The 24,743-nt window shown below is 37.0% G+C and overlaps 1 protein-coding gene and 1 long non-coding RNA gene across 2 annotated transcripts in view; both read left to right on the top strand.

Annotated features, from left to right (window-relative positions):
* Positions 1 to 21,230, top strand: part of LOC103473902 (matrix metalloproteinase-17-like) — an 80,095-nt gene extending 58,865 nt beyond the window's left edge. Inside the window, exons 5-10 of the mRNA XM_081613511.1 lie at positions 4,260 to 4,436; positions 6,355 to 6,457; positions 8,520 to 8,602; positions 9,834 to 9,986; positions 10,886 to 11,143; positions 19,853 to 21,230. Coding sequence (XP_081469637.1) covers positions 4,260 to 4,436; positions 6,355 to 6,457; positions 8,520 to 8,602; positions 9,834 to 9,986; positions 10,886 to 11,143; positions 19,853 to 20,178 — 1,100 coding nt within the window. The 3' untranslated portion in view covers positions 20,179 to 21,230. The remainder of the gene's footprint in view (positions 1 to 4,259; positions 4,437 to 6,354; positions 6,458 to 8,519; positions 8,603 to 9,833; positions 9,987 to 10,885; positions 11,144 to 19,852) is intronic.
* A 1,454-nt stretch (positions 21,231 to 22,684) lies between these two features.
* Positions 22,685 to 24,120, top strand: LOC145554383 (uncharacterized). The gene is made up of 3 exons (XR_014090352.1): positions 22,685 to 22,939; positions 23,431 to 23,545; positions 23,640 to 24,120. It is a non-coding gene; the product is annotated as an uncharacterized LOC145554383 (long non-coding RNA).
* Positions 24,121 to 24,743: the final 623 nt, after the last annotated feature.

Genomic DNA, 24,743 nt, shown 5'->3' with positions numbered 1-24,743 from the left:
TCCTCTAAAACAAAGGGCATACACCCTATAATAGATACTACTCTTTCTTCATAAGTTAAACGCCAAATTTATTTGCCATATTTCAAACAGAGACTCTATCATACACACCAGTGAAAAACTAACCTGCAAAAACATTGCTGAACATTTTAGCGCTTGGAAAAAAAATCAGGAGAAAATGTTGCAACAGCTGACAGCATCACTGCAAGGATTCACATTTTCATGTAAAGACACCTTAGGCTGCTTGCTTGAGAAAGTACCGAAGGCCACAACGGTTACATCACAGCATCAGAAAAGTCAGTCGCTTCATCCGAAGCACTAAAGGTGAAAGCCGGTATGTTGTCATCACACTTCATGAGTTCAGGAAAGGTGAAATATTGTTGTTATACTTGTTGGAAGCTTTAAGCCCTAAAAGCAAAAGTTTTCTAATGTGTTTTTGTTGGGGCTTTGTGGTGAGTATATGAAACAAGGTTTCATCACTACAATATTTTTGCCTTTGTAAAGCTTTGTAAGTTTCGTATGTGCACGGAGTATAAAATTTCATCCATAGTGTAGTGCTTCACTTAAACGTTTCTCGCATTTTGTTGTCGCACTACCACCACAAACCGTATTACATCTTTGGTGGCTTTTATGTGACAGAACACACACAAAGTAGTGAATAATTGTGAAGTGAAAGGAAAAACGCTGCATAGTTTTCAAAGGTGTTTATCTTCTCCATTCCCTTGAATCTTAAAATCTGAAATCTTGCGATAGAACAAAAGCGTTTGCTGCAGTTACAGCTGCATGCTGTTTTGGGTATGCTTTTCTAGAAACATACATTTTAAGAAACAAAAAAAACAAAACACCCCCTTTACTCTGACACCCCTAAGTAAAATCCAGAAATTACTTGTATATTCAGCCTTCCTAGATTTGTTATTTTTGGAAAAAAAATCTCCCCTGCAATAATTTGATTATAGACTAATAGTTTTCCCCATTGTTGTTTTCAACATAGAAATATTGTCTAAGACATAAAATTTCCTGTCTTACCATAGAATCAGTATTATTTAGGTCTGGACTTTGACTGGGTTTCTAACCACTCTGAACAGTATCAGTTTTTTTCCCCCACACATAGTGCTTTATGTTGCCAAACATCTTCTAAGAAATATTTGCTGTGTCCCCCACATGGCTTGGGACAAACTTTAAATTGACTTCTAATGGCCTCCTTTCAATGTCGGCTTTCTTCTACCCGCACTCAACATTGCAAGACTAATAGCTGTCTTGTCAGCGGAGCTGTGGATCACTGCAGCTCCACCAGAATTACCCCTGGCTGCCGCTCTAATTAATGCTCTCCTTACCTGCCCGACAGCTTAGCTGGACAGTCAACTCTTAAAAGTGTGTGGCTGTCCCGTACTCTTTCTACTTTCAGATGACAGATTGACCAGTCGTTATTAGTGAGATGTTCAAAGTTTGGTATATTGATTTTTGGTATCGCTTTATTCATCACCACAACACTACCCATAATACGTCTTCCTTGTTGCTTGGTCTTCATTATTATGTTTGTTCACAAATGTTCCCTATCAAGCCTAATTATCTAAGATTAAGAAACATTTCATTTTCAGTTATATATTTACTAATTGGGTGCCTGTCGAAGTAAAATGGTTCCATTGAGTTTTATTTAGGGGTTTCAAAGTAAAGGGATATAAACCCACATGCATACCACAACTTTTCAGATTCACAAAACTGTCCTGGTCAGATGAGACCAAAACTGAACTTTTTTGTCCACATCAGCGCTCATGTTTAGAAGGCATTCCAAATATTTCTGACTTCATGTGAATTTATAGCATTGGAAATCCTTTTTTGTTAAATTGCCTTATTGACGATGGGGCTTAATTGAAACACTCATTCATTTACTTAGTGGACAAGTCTTTCATATGTCCTTCCAACCAAGATCAAAGCCGTTTTTAAGACTTAAAGAATATAACAATTAGGGAAGGGAAGGTTTAGAGGTATCTGGTGAATAAGACACTTAATCTATTCTTAGCACTGTGCAATAAAAGCATTTGGTTTGGTAAAAAGCTACTTAATGGGTCACTGGTGGATGTAGAAGAACAAAGCTGGAGCCCCAAAGACCTCAGCAGTCAGTGGAGCTCCAAAAAAACTCTACATTGTCTTTGTTCTTTGCCTTAGAAAAGGGAATCCGGTTCATCCGCACAACACTTCCTGCTCTGCTTCTGTCCACCAGGCGTTCCATCTGTGCTGTCAGTTTCTCATAAACCATAAATACGATGACACACTAGATCCGCCGCTCTGAGCCTCTGTTCTCTCTCTCTTATCCTTCCTTTGTTCACCTGCACCATGTGCTCCTGTAGATTAGAGTTGGCATTTGTCTGTCGAATGCCCCCGGTGAATGCTCCAAGCATGACTGCATGTCCCAAGCTGAAGCTAAAGCTAGGTTAACGGAAATGCTGACTTTAGCCAAGTCGCTGAGGAACTCTAAGCTAGCTTGGCCTGCCGTGCTGTCTCACCATTTGTTTGCAAATCTACAGCTCCAAGCTCAAGGTTTTGTGCTTCCTCACAGACTCAGACAAGGAGTTCTGGGGGCTTCTGTTCATGGTTTGGCTTAACATGAAGGAAATGCACTTTAACAGCCCGCAGCCTTTTTAGGCACCTTTTCCCACTCAGATTTTGATTGGCGGATCAAGTACTCAGGCAGTATTACTGTGGTTATCTCACCATGCCATACAGCCAATAGCCCTTATAATTTTATTTTCTTTCAGCTGTCTGTCACGCCTGTTAATTTCTATAAAAAGCAGATGAAAAGTAACTGAAAATGGTCAATTTAGGGCACAGAGTCAGAGGAGATGGGTCACTGTCACCATGGAGCTTTTTATTTAAGAGACTTTTTTCTTTTTCATTTATCAGTCAGTTTTGGGGGTTAAGATGGAGCGTCTCAGATTTTGTTTTATATAGTTTGCTTATTCAGCTAACAGATTGTATTTTCTTAATAAAGCGAGTGCAATGTTAAATTTACATACGCTTACACATAGGTAAAGATGCATAACCCTGACTGCCTGGCATTAAAATCATTTCAATAACAGGATAAAGCATATTATTTTTTTGTGAAATAAGAGTAAATAAAATTTTTTGGAGAAAGTCACATACTACATCCTGCCTAAACACCAACATCCAGCGTAACGTTTGGATGCTGAATCCTCTGCCGCCCCTTTTGATATTCAGACATACTGATAGAAATTCAACACTAAGATTCTTAGCTACCTTTCAATGATCTATTTTCTTGTGTTTTACAAAGATTCGTTTTTCAATTCTGTTAACATTTCAGAAATGTCATGATCACCAGCTGAGGATAATTCGCCATTTATGCTTTTCTAGATAGCTATTAGTTCAGTTATTCTCGAGGACATGTCATGTTGGCTTATTAAGCACATTAAGCACAACACTGTGACAATCTGACTGCAGAGCTGTGTAAGGCTTTTGTGCGTTGAATGGGGAGACATTGCTGATTTGAAAGCGCTTCTCAACTTGAGGCAAGACAATTTTAAACAGACTTTAATCATTTCAAAGTACTTTGTAGTTACAGTTAATGTCTGTTGCCAGATATTTCTGGGAGAACAGATGAACGTTATGATGAGTTATTTACACTGTATCCAGTACTTCATAGTAAACTGTGTGGTTTGCATACAGGACTTTCTGACAAAGACAATTTTGCTGCTGGTGTTTCCTGTGTTGGTGGAGTTCTGACAGAACTGACGTAACTCAGCCGGGTTTGTAGTTTACCTCACTCACCTTTTCAGAACGACCCACAACTCCTCCACAGGTGTGTGACAGGTGGGCCTCCAATAAACTCAATTGTGTCATTAAACCTACCAGAGTTTTGTGGAACGAAACCCAAAATAACTGCTAATTGTAACTGACCTAAAACAAGAGAAGTTTGGTCTGATTTAACTTCAGATAAGGGGGAAAAATTTCATGTGACTTTTTATTAGGTGATTGTAAATATCTGGTTTCAACTGTAACTGTTGGTCTTCTTCTGTGGATCCAGTAAATTTAATTAGTCCAGCAGATTTAATTAGCATTTCAATGCTCACTGACAGAAATACATTTGGACCTTTATTCCAAGAGAGCAGAGAGAGATGATAGTAACAGATTCACATAGGATAAAGTATTATTCAATATGCAACAACTTTAGATTTTTTTTCTCTCCTTTATGTCATGTTTTCATCCAGAATTGACGCAGGCCTACCTTTTCTTTTCTTGTCTGTCAGACTCTCATGGGATGGACCTATTTGCTGTTGCAGTCCACGAGTTTGGTCACGCCATCGGCCTCGTTCACACCTCAGCCATGGAGTCCATCATGAGGCCGTACTACCAGGGTCCTGTAGGGGACCCTCTGAAGTACAATCTCCCCTATGAAGACAAAGTACGAGTGTGGCAACTCTACGGTATGCAGGAAGACGAATTTCCCTGTTGTGCATGTGTCGTTACATACAGCTCTGGAAAAAATGAAGAGCTCATTGCTCTGAACCTCATTGAAAACCTCATGGTTATTCCATCAAATATTGATTTCTGAACTCCTCCTGTATTAAAACATTAGTATTGTTGTTTCTAAATGAATATGAGGTTGTTTTGTTTGCATTATTTGAGGTCTGAAAGCACCACATCTTTTTTGTTATTTTGACCATTTGTCATTTTCTGCAAAATAAGTACTGTACAACATTTTTGCTTGGAATTTCAGAGACATGTTGTCAGTAATTTGTAGAACAAAAGAACAAAGTCCATTGTACTCAAACACACACCTATTAAGAGTAGAATCAGAGAAACTGATCATTTTTAAGTCTCTTAATTTTTTCCAGAGCCGTATGTGGGAAAACTAAAAAGTTGAAGTAAATATGCAAATAAATACATTTTAAGATATTCTGGTGAAAAATAAAGAGAACTAGGGATGTAGATTGTTTATGGTCACAATAAATGTTTCAGATTAAGAAACAAATTTTACAGCTTAACCTGATTTAAATTTTAAAAATAGTACTCAAATGAGGGCTTCATTTTTTTTAGGTTAATTATACATGCCCAGACTTATCACAACAAGTATTGTAAAATAATTTTTAAAAATCACTTTAACTTCAACCTGATAACATGTAAGGAATAAAAATCTCTTAAAATCTTGATCTAAAAAAATTCAAGAAGATGAGAAACAGTCGTTCACACTCCTCAGTCTGGAGAAAGATGCAGAGCAATTTCTAAGGCTTTGTGACTCCTGCAAACCGCAGTGAGTGTCATTATCCACAAATGGAGAAAACATCGAACGGTGATGAACCCTACCAAGAATGGCCGCCATACCAAAATTACTTCATGAGTGCATCTGCAATTTGTCCAGCAGACTGCAAACAACCCAGAACAACATCTCAAGTACTGCGAAGACTGACTTGCTTCAGTTAAGGTCAGTGTTCATGATCAATCAATAGGAAGCAGACAGGGCGAGAATGGCAGCCTTGGGAGAGTTGCAATGTGAGAACAACTGCTGATCAGGACGAACAACACAAAGGACTGCTTCACATTTACCAAAAATAGATTTTGATGATTTCCCGAGAGTTCTGAGAATAGATTTTTTTGGACTGACAAGAAGTTATGTCTTATTGTGTCCGATGAAAATGTAAAACAGCATTTCAAACACGGTGGTCATAGTGTGGGGATCTGTGGCTGCTTCGCTTTTTCAGGATCCGGACGACTTAACGTAATTGTTGGAACCACGAATTTTGCTCTCTGCCAAAAAAAAAAAAAACAAATTTGAAGGAAATTATCTGTCCATCAGTTTGTGCTATGAAGACGAGCAACTTCTTTACCAATGCAAGAAAATAAAATAAAGATTTTGTAGCCAGAGAGTCAAAACCTGGAGTTAAATCCAACTGGCATGAAAGAAACAATTTTGCCTGTTAAAGTAGGTCAACAATCATAAGACTAATTCCCTGTTTTGATATTGAATCTATCAGCTCAGGAGACTCAAGGTGCAGAGGCCTCGTTGTGGAGGAAGCAGCCTTTGATGAGTTTTATAGAGCGTGGATATTGATTTAATAAAAAACACGGAAGAAGTTAATTGGACCCTGTTATGGAATGTGACCTTATCATGCTTCGCCTTTATGCAGGAAGTGTCAATGTGAGAAATAAAAAAAAGAAGGGGAAATGATCTGCATGCAAAGTGTGTACCGCTGGGTTAGGGAATGTGGCAGGAAAGAAATTGAATTGGACAAAAGTGGAGTGGGTTGAAATATATGCATGAAGTGAGAAATGAAAGGATTTTATATTACTGAGAATTATCAAAACATTTTCTAATGTTTTTTTTTTTTTCATCCCATCTTGTAGGTGTCAGAGAATCAGTTTCCCACACGAATCAACCAGGAAACCCCTCTCTTACACCCGAGCCTCCTGTCCTGCTTGATCTTCCTGAAAACAGATCCATTGTCATGTAAGTAAAAGATTAAAATTTTTAGTTTTTTCATGTGCTAATATATATATACATATATATATATATATATATATATATATATATATATATATATATATATATATATATATATATATATATATATATATATATATATATATATATATATATATCACGAGACCTGTTCTTGCATCATCATTCTTGTTTGGAGTAGAGTAAGTGTTTCTAAACCTTCAAATATTCTCTCAGTAAATGTTATTCATCATCACTCTCCCTGAGGAGTGAAGCAGACAGGAATGTCAATAAAAGAAAATTGGCTATGTAAAATTTTTGCATCAAAATGCAATACCAGTTTGGAGCGTATACTGGCTCAGCCATGTTTTATTGGTTCCTCTCGCAGGTGCTTGGAACTGATAAAAGCTACTAAACGCAAACCCAAACAAATCTCTACCATGTTCGTTATATCTTACTCTTAAACTGCACCTTTGGTGGGTTTCTATTTTATTCCATGTTCCTGATACAGGTACAGCATAAGAGGAAAATACATCCTCTTTCATTTCAATGGTATGATGAGCCTTTTAGTGTTTTGGGAGCATTCGGCATTTTGTTTCCTTACGTTTGTATTTGTTCTTCCACACAAATTGTTGCAAATGTAGTTTATACAAACTTTACAAAATTATAACCAGATGTAATATATATATTTATATATATTTTTTTGTTTGTTTGTTTGTTTGTTTGTTTGTTCGTTTTGAGATATTATTATTGTATCAGCAACACAATGGCTTCTACACACCATTCGGTCAAAAGGCTGTAACTAAACCAAAATTTGCTCTATAAAAAATATATAAAAAATAACAATCAAAAGAAGATCTGGCAGCTTTAATGTATATGGGTTTGTTTGTTTGTTTGTTTGTTTGTTTGTTTGTTTGTTTGTTTGTTTGTTTGTTTGTTTGTTTGTTTGTTTGTTTGTTTGTTTGTTTGTTTGAAGTGTCTTTGGACTAATTGTTTAATTTATATCTTCTTTCCAGGTGACCACTCTAACACTCTAAAACTACGTTCCAACTGTAATCTCGCCTAAAAGATTTAGAAACAAATATTTATTAATGATCTCCTTAATAGGAAAGTCTGATGTTTTGGTTGCCACCTCACACACACACACACACACACACACACGTACATGTCACCAAACAGGTGGTTAGTTGAATATGCTTCCACATATCCCTGCTAGTTTAAACCATTACTTTAATCATTAAATATTATCTAATTTCATTAAACGATAATGAGTGAGACGCCTGAATAAGGCCTGACATGGGCACCAATCCGTCCACTCGGTAGTGATGTAGTTTTAATAGAGCTCTGAATAGAGACCCTTGTTGGTAATATAAGGCCTGGCCAGCTCCCACTCCTGGCCCTGTGGTGCTATTAACTTCATCATTGGCAGGCAGGCCACGTCGGCGCTTTAAATCACTTAAGAACCCCAGGGAAAAAGGCACCTAGGGATTCTGACTGATTTTTTGTTTAGTGCAGTATCATCAGCTTTTGTAGAGGCCTGTAATGAAAACATCCCTAAAATGTCAATCAATCAATCAAGTTTATTTGTATTGGACATATCAGTAACAAGGCATTTCGAAGTGCTGTACGTTGTAAAAACACTTAAAGCCCACAGTCAATAATTGAAGCATTACATTTTGTCAATTGCCATCGTTACGCTTCAGAATATTGATCAATGTCTCGTTTATAATGTTTAAAAAGCAAACAATGTAAAGTCTAGATTTAAAGAAACTCAATGTTTCGGCTGTTTTGCAGTTCTCTGGAAGTTTGTTCCAGATTTGTGGTGCATAGAAGCTGAATGCTGCTTCTCCGTGTTTGGTTCTGACTCTGTGGATGCAGAGCAGACCGGAACCAGAAGGCCTGAGAGGTCTGGAAGGTTCATACAACAGCAGCACATCTTGAATGCATTGTGGTGCTAATATTTCCCAAAATAGTTGGTAACAGAAGAAAAAAATTCATAATTTCTCCTAAAATACTCTTGTTTCTCCTCTTCCTACGTTTCTCATTTCTGCTCTTCTGCCCTGTCTGCCAGGCTAGCACGAGACGCCCCAGACAGATGCACCACTCACTTTGATGCAGTGGCCCAGATACGGGGGGAGGCCTTCTTTTTCAAAGGTACAGCAGCACAAAGGGAGAGATAAAGACGCAAAGCACCACAACAGAATGGGAATCACAAAAAGTGCTTAGCTAAATTAGTACAGAAGGAGTAGAAGTAAAGGAGAGTGTGAATGGATGAAAATGACTATGAGAAGGAGGGGAGGTAGCTGTAGATGCCCGACTGCGGCTGGCGGGCCGCTGAAAGACTGCAATCCAAAAATTACATCAGGCTTTCATGTCTGCTCTCTGGAGGAATGACCCCAAGCTTCCCACTGACAATAGAAACAAGAAACAGACTTAAACTTTCAGAAGCACAAGTGTCAGTGAAGCGTACTGAACTGTGGCTCTGCTGAAAGACCAGTTTTAATCTCCTGTATTTTAATAAGGCTGACGGAACAATTAAAACTTTATGCATCATTGCTGCTTTTATTTTGTCCGTTAAATGTGGTTTCAACTGACACAGAAAAAAAAAGATGGCAGTTTTATTTATGGTTCAGACTAAAGCCGTAGCGATATCGATGTTTGGAAAATTGCAATTTGACTGGATATCATACTTTATACTTCACTTTCTATGCCAATAATATGACCAGTTTTAAGATCTCTTAATTGGCCTGGGTGATAAGAGATTGAGAGATTGAAATAAAGAAGAAGAAAGAGAAGACATTTGACATTGTGGCTTAATCATAGCTTATCATCATTGCTATTTTCAGTAAAAAGTACTGCGATTTTATGTTTTCTTGATTGGTTTTAAATATACACATAGAAAACATTTTCAAGACCTTCGAGTTAATACTTTTTATTACCACCACTTCAAATATTTTGGTGTACGTCCACATCAGATTTTTACGTTTACGGATGGAAATTTGCTGATGATGTTATGCAAAGTATGTCAAGCTATGGATGGGAAGTGACTGTGAAATTGTCAAACAGATTTATGCCTGGACTTTGACTGGACCATTTTAACCCATGAATGTGCTTAGTTATAAATCAATCCATATTAGGTATATTCATAAGGCAGTGAACTCAATAAGATACAAATGAGTTTGTGGTTGTCACATGACAAGACGAAAACGTTAAGAGATATTTTGCAAAGTGCTGTACGTTCATTTGGACATTAATAAACTTCTTACATGAGTGGCCCCAAGCAAATAAATAAAAACGTAAAGCTGCAGCTACATTACTAAGTATGCAGAGTTATGACTGACGTATAAATCAACATCCAGAACAGTGTTTTTCTGCACTTTCTCAGGAAAATACTTCTGGCGACTAACGAGGGAGAAGCACCTGGTGTCTCTGCGACCTGCACAGATCCAACGTTTCTGGAGGGGCCTCCCAACCAATCTGGACAGCGTGGACGCCGTATACGAAAGGCCAGGGGACCACAAAATAGTATTCTTTAAAGGTACATTTACAAGTGACTGTATTTTGTAGATACAACAAATTATGTAGCAAATTTATGAGCATTTTAATTGTTTTCCTTTCTTTTTTTATATATATATTTTTTTATTATTTTGTTTTATTTTATGTAATTACCACTGTCCTAGATCATTAGGAGTAGTGGCATTGCATTAGATCTTTAACAGTAAGAAGTGTGTTTCTTTTTTATTATGAGTAACATTTATTCATATTTTAAAGCAGTTATTATTACTGCCTGTGGTAAAAATGTCAGCGAAAGCCCTAAAAAAAAATAAAATGGTGAACCCAAGATTCCTCCCTTTGCTGCAGAATATTTTTCTTTTCTCCCTTATATTCTTCACTCACGGCAAAAGAAACTTGGGTGCCCCTTCAGCTTCGTTTGTCACAGTTTCAGTGGTTTAGAATCATTTCATCATTATAAATAATAACTGAGACTGTGACATATTTTCATATGTTTCCCCACTTTGAAGTGTATCTAAGAGAAATTGATCTCTGCATCATATCATTTTTATTTACCATTGAAACAGGAACTTAAACACTGTTAAATAAATAAAAAAAGCACTTTCTAGACACTTGGATACACTTAAGAAATAAAATGATGGATTTAAAAAAATGGCATTGTCACATTTATTTTAAGCAATTCATTAGGAGTCCTGGTGTTGTTTTAAAAAAATAGTTACTTTCTAAAGTGGGATTTTTTTCCCCACTGCATAAATGTACTTTAGATTAAGGCTGAATTTTCACTGGGAGATTGTCGCACTTCAATAAAAGATGCATTTAGTTTTATGCATTTACACATTTTTAGTAGTGAAACCAATACATGTTGAGAGAACTACGAATAAATGATGCATTTCTTAAACCCATTTCTCTGTTTTTACTGACTAGGGCTAAAATACTGGGTGTTCAAAGACAACATCGTTGAAGAGGGTTACCCACGTCCAATCAGTGACTTTGGTCTGCCCATGGAGGGCGTGGATGCAGCTTTTGTTTGGCTTCACAACGACAAAACCTACTTCTTTAAGGACAAATACTACTGGCGCTATGACGACCACCTACGGCGCATGGACCAGGGCTACCCCAAGGAGAGCGTCCTCTGGAAAGGGTTGCCATCTCAACTTGATGATGTCATGAGGTGGTCTGATGGTGAGTAACACAGCACTTCATCAGTTAATCAATCAATCATTCAATCAATTTTTTTGCACAACAGAGCATTGGAGAATGCTTTACAGATTCTGAAAATAAAATGTATCAATATATACATATTTTGTATAAGTAGATAAAGAATAAAGTAACACACAAACACACATATTCATCACATCAGCAGGTCTTCAGACTTCCAGACCATAAATGTTTTAGTTTCTGCTGAATTACATTGGCTACCGGTAGCAAGTTTAAATACTTTAATTTTTTGACCCTGAACAGTTCTTCAAAAATCTGCTTGAAACAAATACTAATCTAGAGAATTAATAGTGTTGTTTAAGAACTTATGTCTTTCGTAGTAATAAACATCTCATCACAAATGATGAAAATAATTTTCAGTATGTGTGGATGTTTATCAGCAATCATGCAGTTGATTTACTTTAATTTCAGTTTACATGATTCTTTGGAATAGCCACAGTGTGCAGACGTATCCGTTTATTGAGTTCTGCTGTGTGTTGTCAAAAGAGTTTATTTTTCCATCAGTTTTTGTTTATTTTCACCAACACCCAGGCTTCACATTCACAGAGTCAAACATTTTCAAACCTTGGAGCTCGCCCAGTTTGCACACTGTGCAGCTCCACCACACCAAGGTCACAGTGACGGCCTCCATCGGAGCATTATACTTACAGTTATCTAGCCCCATGAAAGCAAGAGCTGTAAAATGGTTCAGAACATTTTGATCAAGAATCGGGAGCGGTTTTATTCTGTTTCTAGGTTTATAGGTTGGTATTTTAGGATCGGAGTTGTGCTCATAATGTGGTGTGATCTGAAACACCCTCCCCTCAAAAATCAGCCAATGGGTTTTGCAGTTCCCAGGTCACACATCTGCTACCAGGATGTTGCTACCCGTCTAACTGCAGCTGCATGGAAGGAAGTCCTTTCCCTGTCAGGTGTTCAGTGGGTTATGTTCTGTTGACTGAGCTTGTGGACACTTAAGTTTGAATGCTCTTGTATGAGTGTAACAGTGTGTGTGAGTAAAAAAGAGAGGGAGTGGAGTCCAGTCAATTGCACGGCTCTCACTCGGTCTCACCTCCGGCCATTATCACCACAGAGCATAGAAGGTTAAACCTGCACGCACAAATGCACATAGACAGATCAGAGGGAGCCTTGGAACTGGAGCCACATCAAAGCCTGTTCTCAGTTTGTTTCACCAGCCAGAGAGCAGAGGAGAGAAAACCCGGTGACAGACACACGAGGAGAAAAGAGAGTGATAGCGCAGCAGAAACAGGAGACAGTGACACAACAGCATGTTGGTATGCAAAGCTGATCAGTAGTTTGATCTTCATATATTTATGAATTAAAAAAAACACTTTTGAAATTAACGAGAATTCATAATCAGGCTCTGTGTATTGACATCTCATTTGTTCGTCAGTGTGACAAATAAGGATGAAAAAAAATCTAGACCATTTGTCCTAGCAAATAAACAACATTCATTTATATTGTATATGTTATATTTTTTTTCACTACCCTTTCTTCTCTTCTTTCTAATTTTACAAAACTTTAAAATATCTGAAGATTTTTCCCCCCCACTGGGAACCTTATTGTTGCTGTTTAGAAAGACTTATTTTATTTCAATAATTTTCAACCTTTTGCACTTACTGTTTCCTACTAAATAAAACATATGTAATATTTATGATATTTTATTAAATACAGAAGTTATACTCGCGTGAATTTTGCAAGAGTGAGAAAATATAAAAACATTTGTGGGAAAATGATGACCTCATAAAGAGGATGATGAAACGCAGACACAATTAACCTGAACGTGTGGGAAAATATTATGGGAAGGGGATGATTTGGATTATGTTGTGAGAGCCAATATTTTATAGACAACCGGGAGTCAAAACTCAATAACGGGAAAGAGCTGGATCAAAAGGAGGAGGAAGGAGTAAGTTATTAACTATATCATAATAAAGATAGGAACTGCTGGTAAATAGAGTTTGGGTTTTTACCAAAGGATATCATACGGAAAAACTGACAATATGTTGGATACAAAAGTATTATATGGACTAGCAATTATGTTAATTTAGGCAAACGGAGTGCTACTATTGACTTCTGAAGATGAGAAGAAATTGGCACAGTCTATACAAACTCTTTAGTTTAGATTTTTATGTTGACTGACCATATTGTTAAACTATTACAGTGTGATCAGATGCATATTGAATTATTAAAAGAGCTTTATTAGCTTTACAGTGTAACTATGACGTGCAACTTGGATACATGCCCTAAAAGATCGGGATGATGTGACTGAAATGGATTTCTCAATAAAATTAGCACAACTACAACTTCCTCAGGCCATCAAGTGTTATAAAGTGACAGGTTTGGTTACAATCAAGATTCAATGTTGGACGTATTCCCTAGGGGTGAACTATAGAACTGGTTTGCTGACCTTTGCAGAATTTACGCAACACTGGCTGCAAGTAGAAGCGTTTAGTCAAAGTGAGGGAAAATCTTTCAGACGATAACCTTGTGGCAAGAAATAGTTATTGTCTGGGGGAAAGACATTCCAGAAAGTATAAAGATGGGTTTATGCAAAGTGAAATAAGTTATCATTAGTTTGCAATATTTGCAAAAACAATCCTGTTTAGAGGAGAAAAGCTGGGAGCGAGCATTACCCCTGCCTTGCCAACAGTGAAGCCTTTTGCTAGGATGTTTTGGGTTTTTTATACATGACTGTGGGTTTACTTACTCTCAATTCTGACCAAGAGCAGAGAATTTTTTTGGAACTGCAACCAGGACGCTTCTAACCCAGTTGTTAACTTGAGCCGGTTCTCAAAAACCAACAACTTGTGATCAGTTTAATACCTCAATAAAAAAAATAAAAAAACATGGGTCAGACGGAATTACTTCAGTTCCAATGTGTCACGGAGACTTGTAGAAAAGGTAAACACTGTAAGTCTAATATCAAAATACATTTGAATTTACAGATAAAAGCCTTTGTATTTTATGAAATGCTTTTAAGCCTTCTTCAGTAGTGTTGAAACATAAATTTAATCCATAAAGGAAAAGGCCCAAAAACATGTGACACTGACAAAACTTGTGACTGTAGATTTCTTAGTAAATATGTCACAGAAATTCACTACAATGAATAGGCAGACGTTGAAGTTGATGAAGCAAACTTAAATAAGCATACTGCTGGCAAAGAAAGCAGTAATGAAAATAAAGCTAACTTATATTGAGGGCATGATGGGTTATTCTGAAAAAAGTAGCTGCTAACAGTCAGAAGTGAACGAAATTTATTCAGCAACATCTGACAGCTCTAGGTCTAAGTTGAAGAAGAAATTATTGTGTTTAATTGTAAGTACTTAGGTTTTAAGTGAGGGTGACCTTCCATGGGCTTGCATTCATTTTTTTCATAATCTAAACCTTTGTAAAGTAATATGTAGAAAGCAAATGCATAACATTTAGTCATCATTTCTGAGAAAGCTGCTTTTCAGGGAAAATGCAGAGAGAAACGGATGTCACAGATGGTCCTGTGAGACATGAAAGGTCTCATATTCATCATAAAGTATCACGCATGAACAGTAGGGTTTATGTGAGTTCAGTAATTTCCATTCAGAGGAGGCAGCAGAAGTATTGAAAGTCGAGATGTGCCGATCAGGTATTTTCCTGCTGATGCCGATACCGATCATATTATTATTATTATTATTATTATTATTATTATTATTATTATTATTATTATTATTATTATTATTATTATTATTATTATTATTATTATTATTATTATTATCACAAACACTACCGGTTACATTATGTGGAAAAAGGAACCATGAATTCACCTTAATTTAGACAAAAACTTGTTTTTAATAACTTTTTCCAAGAAGAAAACTAAACAAAACAGGCATTGTTCAAATTGTACTGCTATTAGTAATACTATCTTTAACAGACTGAAAACATATGGAGGCTCTGAAGAGGCTAAATAAGGCAAAGAGCCAAAATAAAACCTCTCAACATTTCCAAAAAAATTCAAGTATAAAACTTAACATTCAAAGACAAATACAGGATCCATTAAACAATCCTGAGTTACTGAATAAAAACTTCCTGATAGCATGGCGGCTAGCTGATTACTGCTAGTTTAAAGTGGCTGTTTCTGACTGAGCGGAGTAATTATGCAGAACAGGGAGGAGATCGATTATTTTTTTAGAGATTATCTTTCTCATGTTAGGACAGCGAAAGTTTTAAAACGTATGTAAAATTAATTTTTTTAAGTTAGATGCTGCAGCTTTAAACAGAGGTTCGGTGTGAGAGTCACTACCAGGTGGAGCAGAAGCGGCACTCCGTCTGTTAAACCTGCTACGCGCTGTTGGACCTGTAGCGCGTAGCAGGGGTTCAACAGTGACAACAGAACCACATCGCAGCTCGAAGACTTAAATAATTTTGCGGGTTATTTGTTTAGCTTTCTGACTGTCATGCTAATCCGGGTGAGTGTTTGTAGCTGTGCGCTGCTTTGCCTGCTATCTGATCCTCCATATGTCTTTTTTACTGCAGTGAGCCTCGATGTAGCCAAACTCCGTCAAGTATGGCAATGTTTTTATGTCGTATTCGCTTCGTTGTGTTGATGCATTTTGACGTGCTTCAAACTTCCCCATTCACTCAGTGCGTTATAGTTCCACATCGCTTAGGATTTGTTGCTGCGCGTTTGTGCAGTGTGAAAGAAAGAGGAGACCAGCTGCACAGGCAGGCTGCGAAATGAGATGCAGGTGATCAGTATCGGCAACAAGAGCCAATGATCGCCGATCACCGATCATACACTTTTTCACCAAAATCGGCCGATCGGCACACCTCTAATTGAAAGCAAAGCAAAGATTTAGTCAAATAATAGGGCCTGATTGTTTAACATTGGTTAAGTTGTAAGGCACATTAAACTACTCACACTCCAGGATGACCCAACAAGAACAAACACGCATTTTATTTGTCTTGTCATGATTTCATTCAATTTTCAAACCCACATGCAGAAAATACTCCAAGGTTCAGGTAAAAGGTTTCTTAGATTTATTGACAAAAATACAAACAATGAAAAAATGATTCAGGTTCGAAGAACTGCCTGGTTGGGTCTCAGGGAACTTGAGACCCAACCAGGGTCCGAGGAATCGGATCTGATAGCTTTGGAAACGGAGCTCTGGCACCATCAGAACCTTCCACGGTGTGGAGGGAGACTTGAAAAACCGGTGGACTGGTAGCTCAAGATCTCCAGGAGAACGTCTCCTTCAGCACAGGGGGTATCTGAAGAGATGCACAAGACAAAAACGATCACTGAGGATTCTCAACAGATCTACACGAGAGAACTCACCATACCATTACTAGTCAACAATCTGGCGTCGAAGTACTGACAGCTCCCTGCTGATATGCCCCTCCACTGATGAGGAATATGCTGAAGGTGCGTGCAGCATCAGCATGGACACACCCTCCAGGAGAACCGTCTCTCAACCCCCTCTGGTGGACAAAGAATGGAAGAACAACCCCAGAAACCCTGACGTCTGATTGCGGCTGAATCATAATAACTTTACTGCCTTTCCAGCCCATGTCATTGTAAAGCCACTCTACAGACAAATGTTTCAGGAAATTAGTGAAATAATTTGATCTCAATTTAAATTAGAAAATACAACAAGGACATATTTATTAATTTAAATTTCTTGTGTAATAATCTTGGTGAATGAACAGCCGTATTATATCATCTTTAAAACATATTATTATTTTCTATAAAATATGGATTCAAGGAGAAATTATTGTTCAAGAAATATCAAAGTTATTTGTACTTGATTTTCTACAATTTAGTACATTCTGGTATTATCTGCTGAAAGTCATAACCTCTGAACTTGAATAGCCAAGTGTTTAGACATACATAGCTGATTAAAACACCTCAATGGTCCTGAAAATACGAACTGAATCCTCTACCCTCAGTAACAGCTTCCACACTAAGGAACCTGTTAGCATTTGGGTGTGGTGTGTTCACCAATGGAAACAGGGTCTATTTTAGGTCTTTAGTCAGATATCTGTTGGTTTCAGTCACCAGATGACTTGGTGCATCTCAAAAATGCAGAACTTCACAGGATGTATGGAGGTCTAGTAAATTCTATAGCTATAAGCTCTAAGGCAGTTTTGACAGCTTGTGATTAACTTGTGTTCAATATATCTTAATTCAGTGGGTTAGTAGGGACCGGAGGCCAAATGCTGACTTTTGGGCACTTTCATTGTTTCCATTACCCAATGCAAATGTCACAGACCCCATAAAGCAAATCTATTGTGTAAAATTTTATGTGATTTGCTTTCACTGTGTGACGTGTGTTTGCCATTTAATTTCAAGGCAAAAGCGTGGAGTTATAAATCAAAGGCATCTGCCCTTACTCATCTCTCTTGCTGAGAAACTATTCACTCAAGTACTAAAGTGTTACAGACCTTGGATTTTTTCCAATGTGAACTATTACTGGTGAGAGGACATTTTTCATTTCGCTCATATTCTTTATTTTGTGCACCCTTGTTAATGAAGCATACTATAGTAACCAGTTTATTTCCTGCTCTGCTTGTTTGGCTTAGTCAATAAGTTAATGGAGAAAATGTATGTGACTCAGTTGGCCTTGGCCAAGGCGGTTGACTTCCACTTAACACACTCTGTCTCAGGCCCATGGGAGAACGAATGAGTTCAGAAAGCATTATATCTCTGGATGGAGATATAAATGGAGTTCATTAAATTTATCGGTCGGTGTGAGAGCTGTGGACCTAATTCCAGATAAACATTCTTACAAAAAAAAAAAAGAATCAACTTTTGACTGTGGAATATTGACCTAAAATTTGACATCAGCACATCACATACTGGCGCACAACAAAGTGGCATTTTCATCCACGGTGAACAGAGCCAGACTACATTTGGTATTTTGGCGACTCCAATTAACTTCAGTGCCCCAAGGTGAAAGAACAGACGGAGAGTTGAGCATATCAGTAACAGTCAGGTGAAACATTACAGTTATGAGGGGAAAAATGCTCATAAGGTTTGGCTTTGTTGGTCAGCTGGCCAAGAAAATTACCCAAATTTATTTTACCCAAGCAAAGCTGCAGTGCTGTTCTTCAGAGGAACATAGATAAAATTCCACAAAGGCAAACAGATACCCATATATTGTATGTCTTAGTGTGTTTGTGATAGTGACATTGCCTTAATTAGGATTGTTTATACGTGCTTCTACTCAGGTATTTGGTGTTGATTGTTTGTTCCGGTTGGATGACAGCTGTGCTATAGCAGTGGTCCCCAACCTTTTTATTACTGCGGACCGGTCAAGACTTGGAAATTTTGCTGCGGCCCGGGGCGGGGGGCGGGGTGTGAACCGTCAGATAAGGCTTCTGCATGTTGATGTTCCGCTAAAGCCTGAATATACCCAATTTGGGTTGTCTTGGCCCTTTTATCGCAGCCTGTGGGGTGTCCCTGACTGGGGACGCAAATACAACCTGTCGAATGTGACAGGTAGCCAATCAGAAAGCGCGGTGACGTAAGAACAGAGGGGAATCCCATATCCCTTCAAAATATGATGCAGATGTGCCACAAAAACGAACATTTTACTTTCGTGAAAATTTTAACTCACGATAATGACTAACGGGAGCCCTGAGCTTGTTTCTCTGCAACGAGACGGTCCCATCTGGGAGTGATGAGAGACAATGACACCTGAAGTGTTGCTTATATCCACAGGGTGCTTGGTCTCTATGTGGTGAAGCAGTTTCATTGCCTCATTAGCAGCCAGTCGCTGCATGTTACGCAGAGTGGGTTTGTAATGTGGGACTCACCTACCGGTCCAGGATAAATCCATTCTCTTGTCACTTCTCTGGGCTTTTTCCCCTTTGCAAAGAAACTTTCCAAAGACATCTGATCCGTTTCTTACTCATTTTGCTGCTTGTGGGCTCAAAGTTGGCTCGCAAGTAACCGAGATAATCCAGTTAAAGGATTTTCTAAATAAAATATACTCCAGACTCAAATAATACATAAAACGGAAATATTTAAATATTTTTTGCGCGGCCCGGTACCGGGGGTTGGGCACTGTGCTATAGTACATTTAATAATGACATACAAAATACAAGCTTGTGATAGCACATTATTTGTAACACTATCCTGGCTGGTGTGGCTATTATTTGTTGTATATCAACTGAATAATGGTTGTACTGGAATTTGGGTTTTGCACTGCCCATGTCAGAAAATCATTTTCCCAATTTACTGGATTGTTTTTGCAATTTCATTGCAGACAAATGTAATCGGTGGCTCATTAATGTTAACTTGGTTCGTTTGGAAAGAGTTGGAGGTGCAATTTATATATATATATGTTTAAGCTTGTATGTGCTATTTTCTCCCCATGTGGACTGGAGAATATCCATAATGAATTAGAACTTGTACACCTAATTGTAATTAAAACAAAAAAGAGATTGAATTTGCATGTTTAAAAATCATTCCATTCACAAAAAAACAAACATTTTCATAAATCTCATGTCAAAAAATAGTTTTTAATATGCCTAAAGATGAAAATTCTGCTAATTTACATGTTTATATCAAGTTTGCTGTGATGTGACGTCACACTTTCAGAAATATTTATGCATATGTAAGAGACACTGCATTTTTAACTAATTAAAACTTTAAAAAACTTCAGAGTAATTCTAGCCCTCTATCTTCCCTCCCTTAAGGCTCAACGTACTTCTTCAAGGGAAAGGAGTACTGGCGAGTGCCGGGCAGCGACATGGAGGCGGAGGCAGGATACCCCCACCTGATTGCCAAGGACTGGCTGCTCTGCACCGAGATGCAGTCGGACTCTCCGGACACAGAAGCCAAAAGCACGGAGACGAGGGTCAACGTCCACCGGCACCCAGACCACGCAGAGAATGGATACGAGGTGTGCTCCTGCACCTCTGACACCGCCTCGCCTTTGGGCGTCCGGCCCACCCCGTTATCACTATGGCTACTGCCGCTTCTGTGGACGCTCTTACTGAGCTTCTGCTCTGAACTGCTATGATGCTGAAGCACGGGTCAAAGTTCTTTCAAGCGGACTGACCAATAATTAATGTTGACATGACTCTTTTTGTAGCAATTTGCTCTTATTTTGCAGCTATTTATTCAGTATAGCTTTTTTTCCGAAGGTGGAGGGGTGAGGGTTTGCTGTCAGCAAAGGTACAGGTACCATTTGACTTTTAATGCTTTGGCATTTTTAATGAAATGATCAACAACAACGTCTCAGCTAGAAAGGTTTTGCAAAACAAGCATTTTCAAGATTTGTTTTGCTTCCATGTGCACCTGGTTTATCTCAGTGAACTCTCACAGCATTAAGAGTTTATTCATTCAAAGCTTTCGTATGTGCAAAAGTGAGCCACTTTCAATATATGAGGTAGAAAATCAATTTAATAGGTGGGAGGAATTAGAAAAATCCAAAACACCTAAACATTATACAGTCCTAAGTATTTCCCCTTACATATTTTTCCTCTGTTTGATTATCTGTCACACATCACTGGTTCTGGTCAAACAAATATGAACACCAGAAATAAATAGCCAAAGTATCTACAAAATGCAGTTATCGAAAGATGATTTCATTTTCTTACATCATGAATTAACTTTGATAAACCAAATTTTTTACGGTTTAATATCCTTTAGTTGTTCCACCTTCAGGCAGCTACAACTTCCATTAAGCATTTAGCGTATTTGGCAATCTGTCTTTTATATCAGTGTGGAGGGATTTTTTTCCCCACTTTTCTTTAACTCAGTTACATTCGAGGTTTTCTGAGCATGAGCAGAATTCGTGGTTCCATCAATTGAAAAAAACATCCAGTCCCCAAAGCAGTGAAGTAGTCACAGTTATGATGTTCTTTTCTGGAAATGCTATTAGTTCTATTCCATTTGTAAAAAAAAAAATATTATACATCTTGTGCTCTTCCCAAAATTTTTTGGGGGGATCATGAAGAAAACTGAGATGAGCCTTTGTGTTCTTATTGGTCAGTAGTGGTTTATGAATTATCCCATTGGATGCCATTTTTGTCCATTCCTTTTTGATTGTTGAAAGGCAAATGAGGCCTGCACTGCAAAAACTGAAATCTTAGTAAGATTAAATATCTTAAATTAAGGAGATTTTTCTTGTTTTCTTTCTGTCAAGATAATTTTTCTCACCAAGAGGGATTTATGTAAGAATATTTTTCTTATTTTAAGTGTTTTTGTACTTAATTATCTCAGTAAGATATAAAAGCTTAATGTTAAGAAAATATTACTTATTATGAGTAAATATGTGCTAGAATCTAGAATATCAATATTTACCAATCAAACTTCAAGTCTAGAACTTATTTTATATAAGTAAAAATTTCTTATTTCAAGCACAGAAAGCGAAATCACATACTTAATTAAATGTTTTCAGATAATTAAAACAGACTATGTCCAAATGGAATCCTTTGTGTTATTGTCAATGAAAAATTAAAAAAAACCCATGAACTTATATTCTTGTATAAGTTGGCAGAGTGTACAGGAAATTATAATTTAATATTTAAACGATTGACATTTAACACAACAATTTCAGAAACAATATCAGTTTATATATCAAGATAATTCTTGGCATGTTTCCATCTGCTAAGGACCTTCTTAATTTGATCTTCTTGATGCAACCTCTTACTGACATGTCATGAAATTTCTATTGATGTGTGATTTGAAATGGCTGGTATTCCACACAATGAGATTAGAATCAACAATATTGATTAGCTCAATGTCATGATAAATATTTTAACTTTTGGTTTATATTTCAAATTCTTACTTTATAAGTTACTAATATTAGTTTGAACAATATTTTATTCATCATGTTTGTAACCCCTTTTATGACATCATACAATCCAAATGGGAAAGCGCCCAAAATGTCAGTGAGATAGTATTAATGTTCGATACAACAGATTTTCTTTCCGATCCAATACCGAGTAAAATTTAAGGTGGTATCGGCAATACAGATCCCATACTTTGTGCAAAAGACAATTAATTTGTTTCTTAATTAAATAAAAATAAATGTAATCCATATCTTGGCTTCATAAAAAGAACACAATGTACTCTGATGCACTCATTTTAAACTCAGAAGTACATTGAGCAATCTCGTTTACTATAAGCTATTTTAATTCAGCAGAAATATACAAAATATATGAAAATGGAGTTGCAAACTAAAAAAAGTAAATTAGTAAAGTAATAACCCTACTAAACACATCCTTGTTTAATTATTAAAACTACTACAAAATGACAGCTGAAATGGCTCCATGTCACTTTTTTAATAATCTGTCAACATGTTCATTTCTGAGTGAGTGAGCGTCAGCAGCACGCTGCGCTTGGGCATTACGTCCTTACACATTACATACTCACCAGGCGGAAGAAAAAGTAGTTCCCATTAACAACGTTTCATTTCGGCAAGATCTCAATAATTTTGTTACTTTCTAACTTGCTCTTGTTAATCTACATTATCTCAAATTACTAAAGTGTTGAAAGTATTGATCCTTGGATCTGACAATAGATTTTAAAGAATTACGTTCTGGTATCGGAAGAATCGATATTTCAGTATCAATCCGCACATCACTAACGGCTACGCCAGAGATCATTTAACTGCCCTGATTAACCGTTAATTCAGTTGTAACAGCGTAACTAAGCTTTTATCTACTGTACTTTTATAAGATTTTCTTTTGGCAAATTCTCTAATCTCGGTTGGACATGAATGAAGATGGAGGACTTTTTTACGTGTATAGACCCTACAGCTGCTGTACTGAGAGGTAAGTTTAAAGTTGTCTGTCTTTCTAAGATAAGCTAACTGAAGCTAGTTAGCATGTCGTGATATGCCAATTTTCATCCGCGGTTAAAGAGCCGCTCTTGTGAATATGAGCTTTGAACAGTTATTAACCACAATAGCTGTGGCTTAAAAATATCGACACGAGTCTTGGTAGCTTCCGTTTTTTAACATAGCTAAGGTGGCTTCTCATTCGTAGCTTATGATTCGGGAAATGGTTAAAGAGCAATTCCGCCTAGTATTTCACTAACTGAGGGTGTTTGATGTGCTGTAATTAAAAAACTTAAATGCAATGAGTCTAAAAGCCAAGGTTAGATATTCCACACTGTTACCAGGATATTTTAAACACTATTTTTGATTTGTGAATTTAAGTAGTCCTTGTTTGATTTAATTAAAATAACTTTCTTGCCATCTTGAATTCATGTAATATTGTAATTGAGCACATGAACTAAAATAAGACTTGTTTTATTTTTCAAGTAAACCAAACTGTTGCCATGGTGAAGTCTATGCCAGACAAGTCTCCAATCACGTATTGCACCATCTACAAGAAACTTTGGGAATTGCAAGTGACGACGTCCTTCACATTCTTGAGGTAAGAAATTTATGATACTGATTCATCATTACACTGATTAGTCCCTAAAACGTGGTTTGTTTTGTGATTGTTTTTATGTCTGTGCTCCAATTAGCAGATGACCCAACAACTTCAAACAAGATCACTTTTCAGCTCTGTGGTGATCGTGAAACCAACTTTCTACTGGCCATTGGAACCATGCCTGCCCTGATCTTCTGAAAGGAGGACATCATAGCTACTACACCTTTCAGCATCCGTGTGTGGGGCCACTCCTCTCTGTGCTGCTGACAGACGTCTTGAGAACGCCGTCCGTAACTGAGGCAAGACTTCCACATATAAAAGGCTATGGCTTATTGGAAGAAGTTCATTGCGGGGGAAGCTCCTATTGTTGACATCTAATCCCAAGATTTTTTTTTGCTTTGGACAATTTGGTTTGCTTGACTCTTAGTGCAGCAGATGTGTCAGATCTTCATTGTTCTGTCATTTTACAGGATTGTTTCAGAATCAGATGCCCATCCAGACTTTAAATTCTGACCAGTAGTCATGTTTTATTGTGTTTATGTGAAACTTAAACGTAATAAAGATGTTAAAAGTAATTGAACTTATGTCTTCATTTCAGCAAGCCAATAACATCTCTTGTTCCAGTATTCACAGGATCAATTTTTGGATGTTTGTCTTAGCATAAGAACCTTGAGTAAAGCTGTGACAAAATATATATTTTAATCCTATGCAACAATAAAAATAAACTAGATTTAGGTATACACTGCAAAAAGTCCCCTTTCAAAAACAAGAAAAAAAAAAGTACAAAAATAGGGTATAATTTTCTTAAAATAAGAAAAATTATCTGCCAACAGAACAAGAAAATTTATCTTGTCAAGATTTTCCAAAACAAGAAAAAATATCTAACCAAGATAAACCTACAAATATCTTAAAATTAGTGTATTTGTACTTAAAACAAGCCAATTTTACTAATACAAATAGAATATATGAGATTTATTTTCTTAATACATAGAACATTTTTCTTAAAATAAGAATATTTTACGCTATTTTAAGAAATTCAGTGTCAAGTAACATTTTCTTTACTTGAGATAATTTTTCTTAAAATAAGATAATATATCTTACTCGTATAAGTAAAATTGGCTTGTTTTAAGTAAAAATACACTAATTTTAAGATATTGTAGGTTTATCTTGGTAAGATATTTTTTCTTGTTTTAGAAAA

The sequence above is a fragment of the Poecilia reticulata genome, chromosome 12, assembly GCF_904066995.2.
Source record: "Poecilia reticulata chromosome 12, P_reticulata-male-v2, whole genome shotgun sequence".
In the NCBI taxonomy this organism is placed as follows: Eukaryota; Metazoa; Chordata; class Actinopteri; order Cyprinodontiformes; family Poeciliidae; genus Poecilia; species Poecilia reticulata.
Note: the sequence above shows the minus strand (reverse complement) of the source record. Positions and strands in the feature narration are given on the sequence as shown.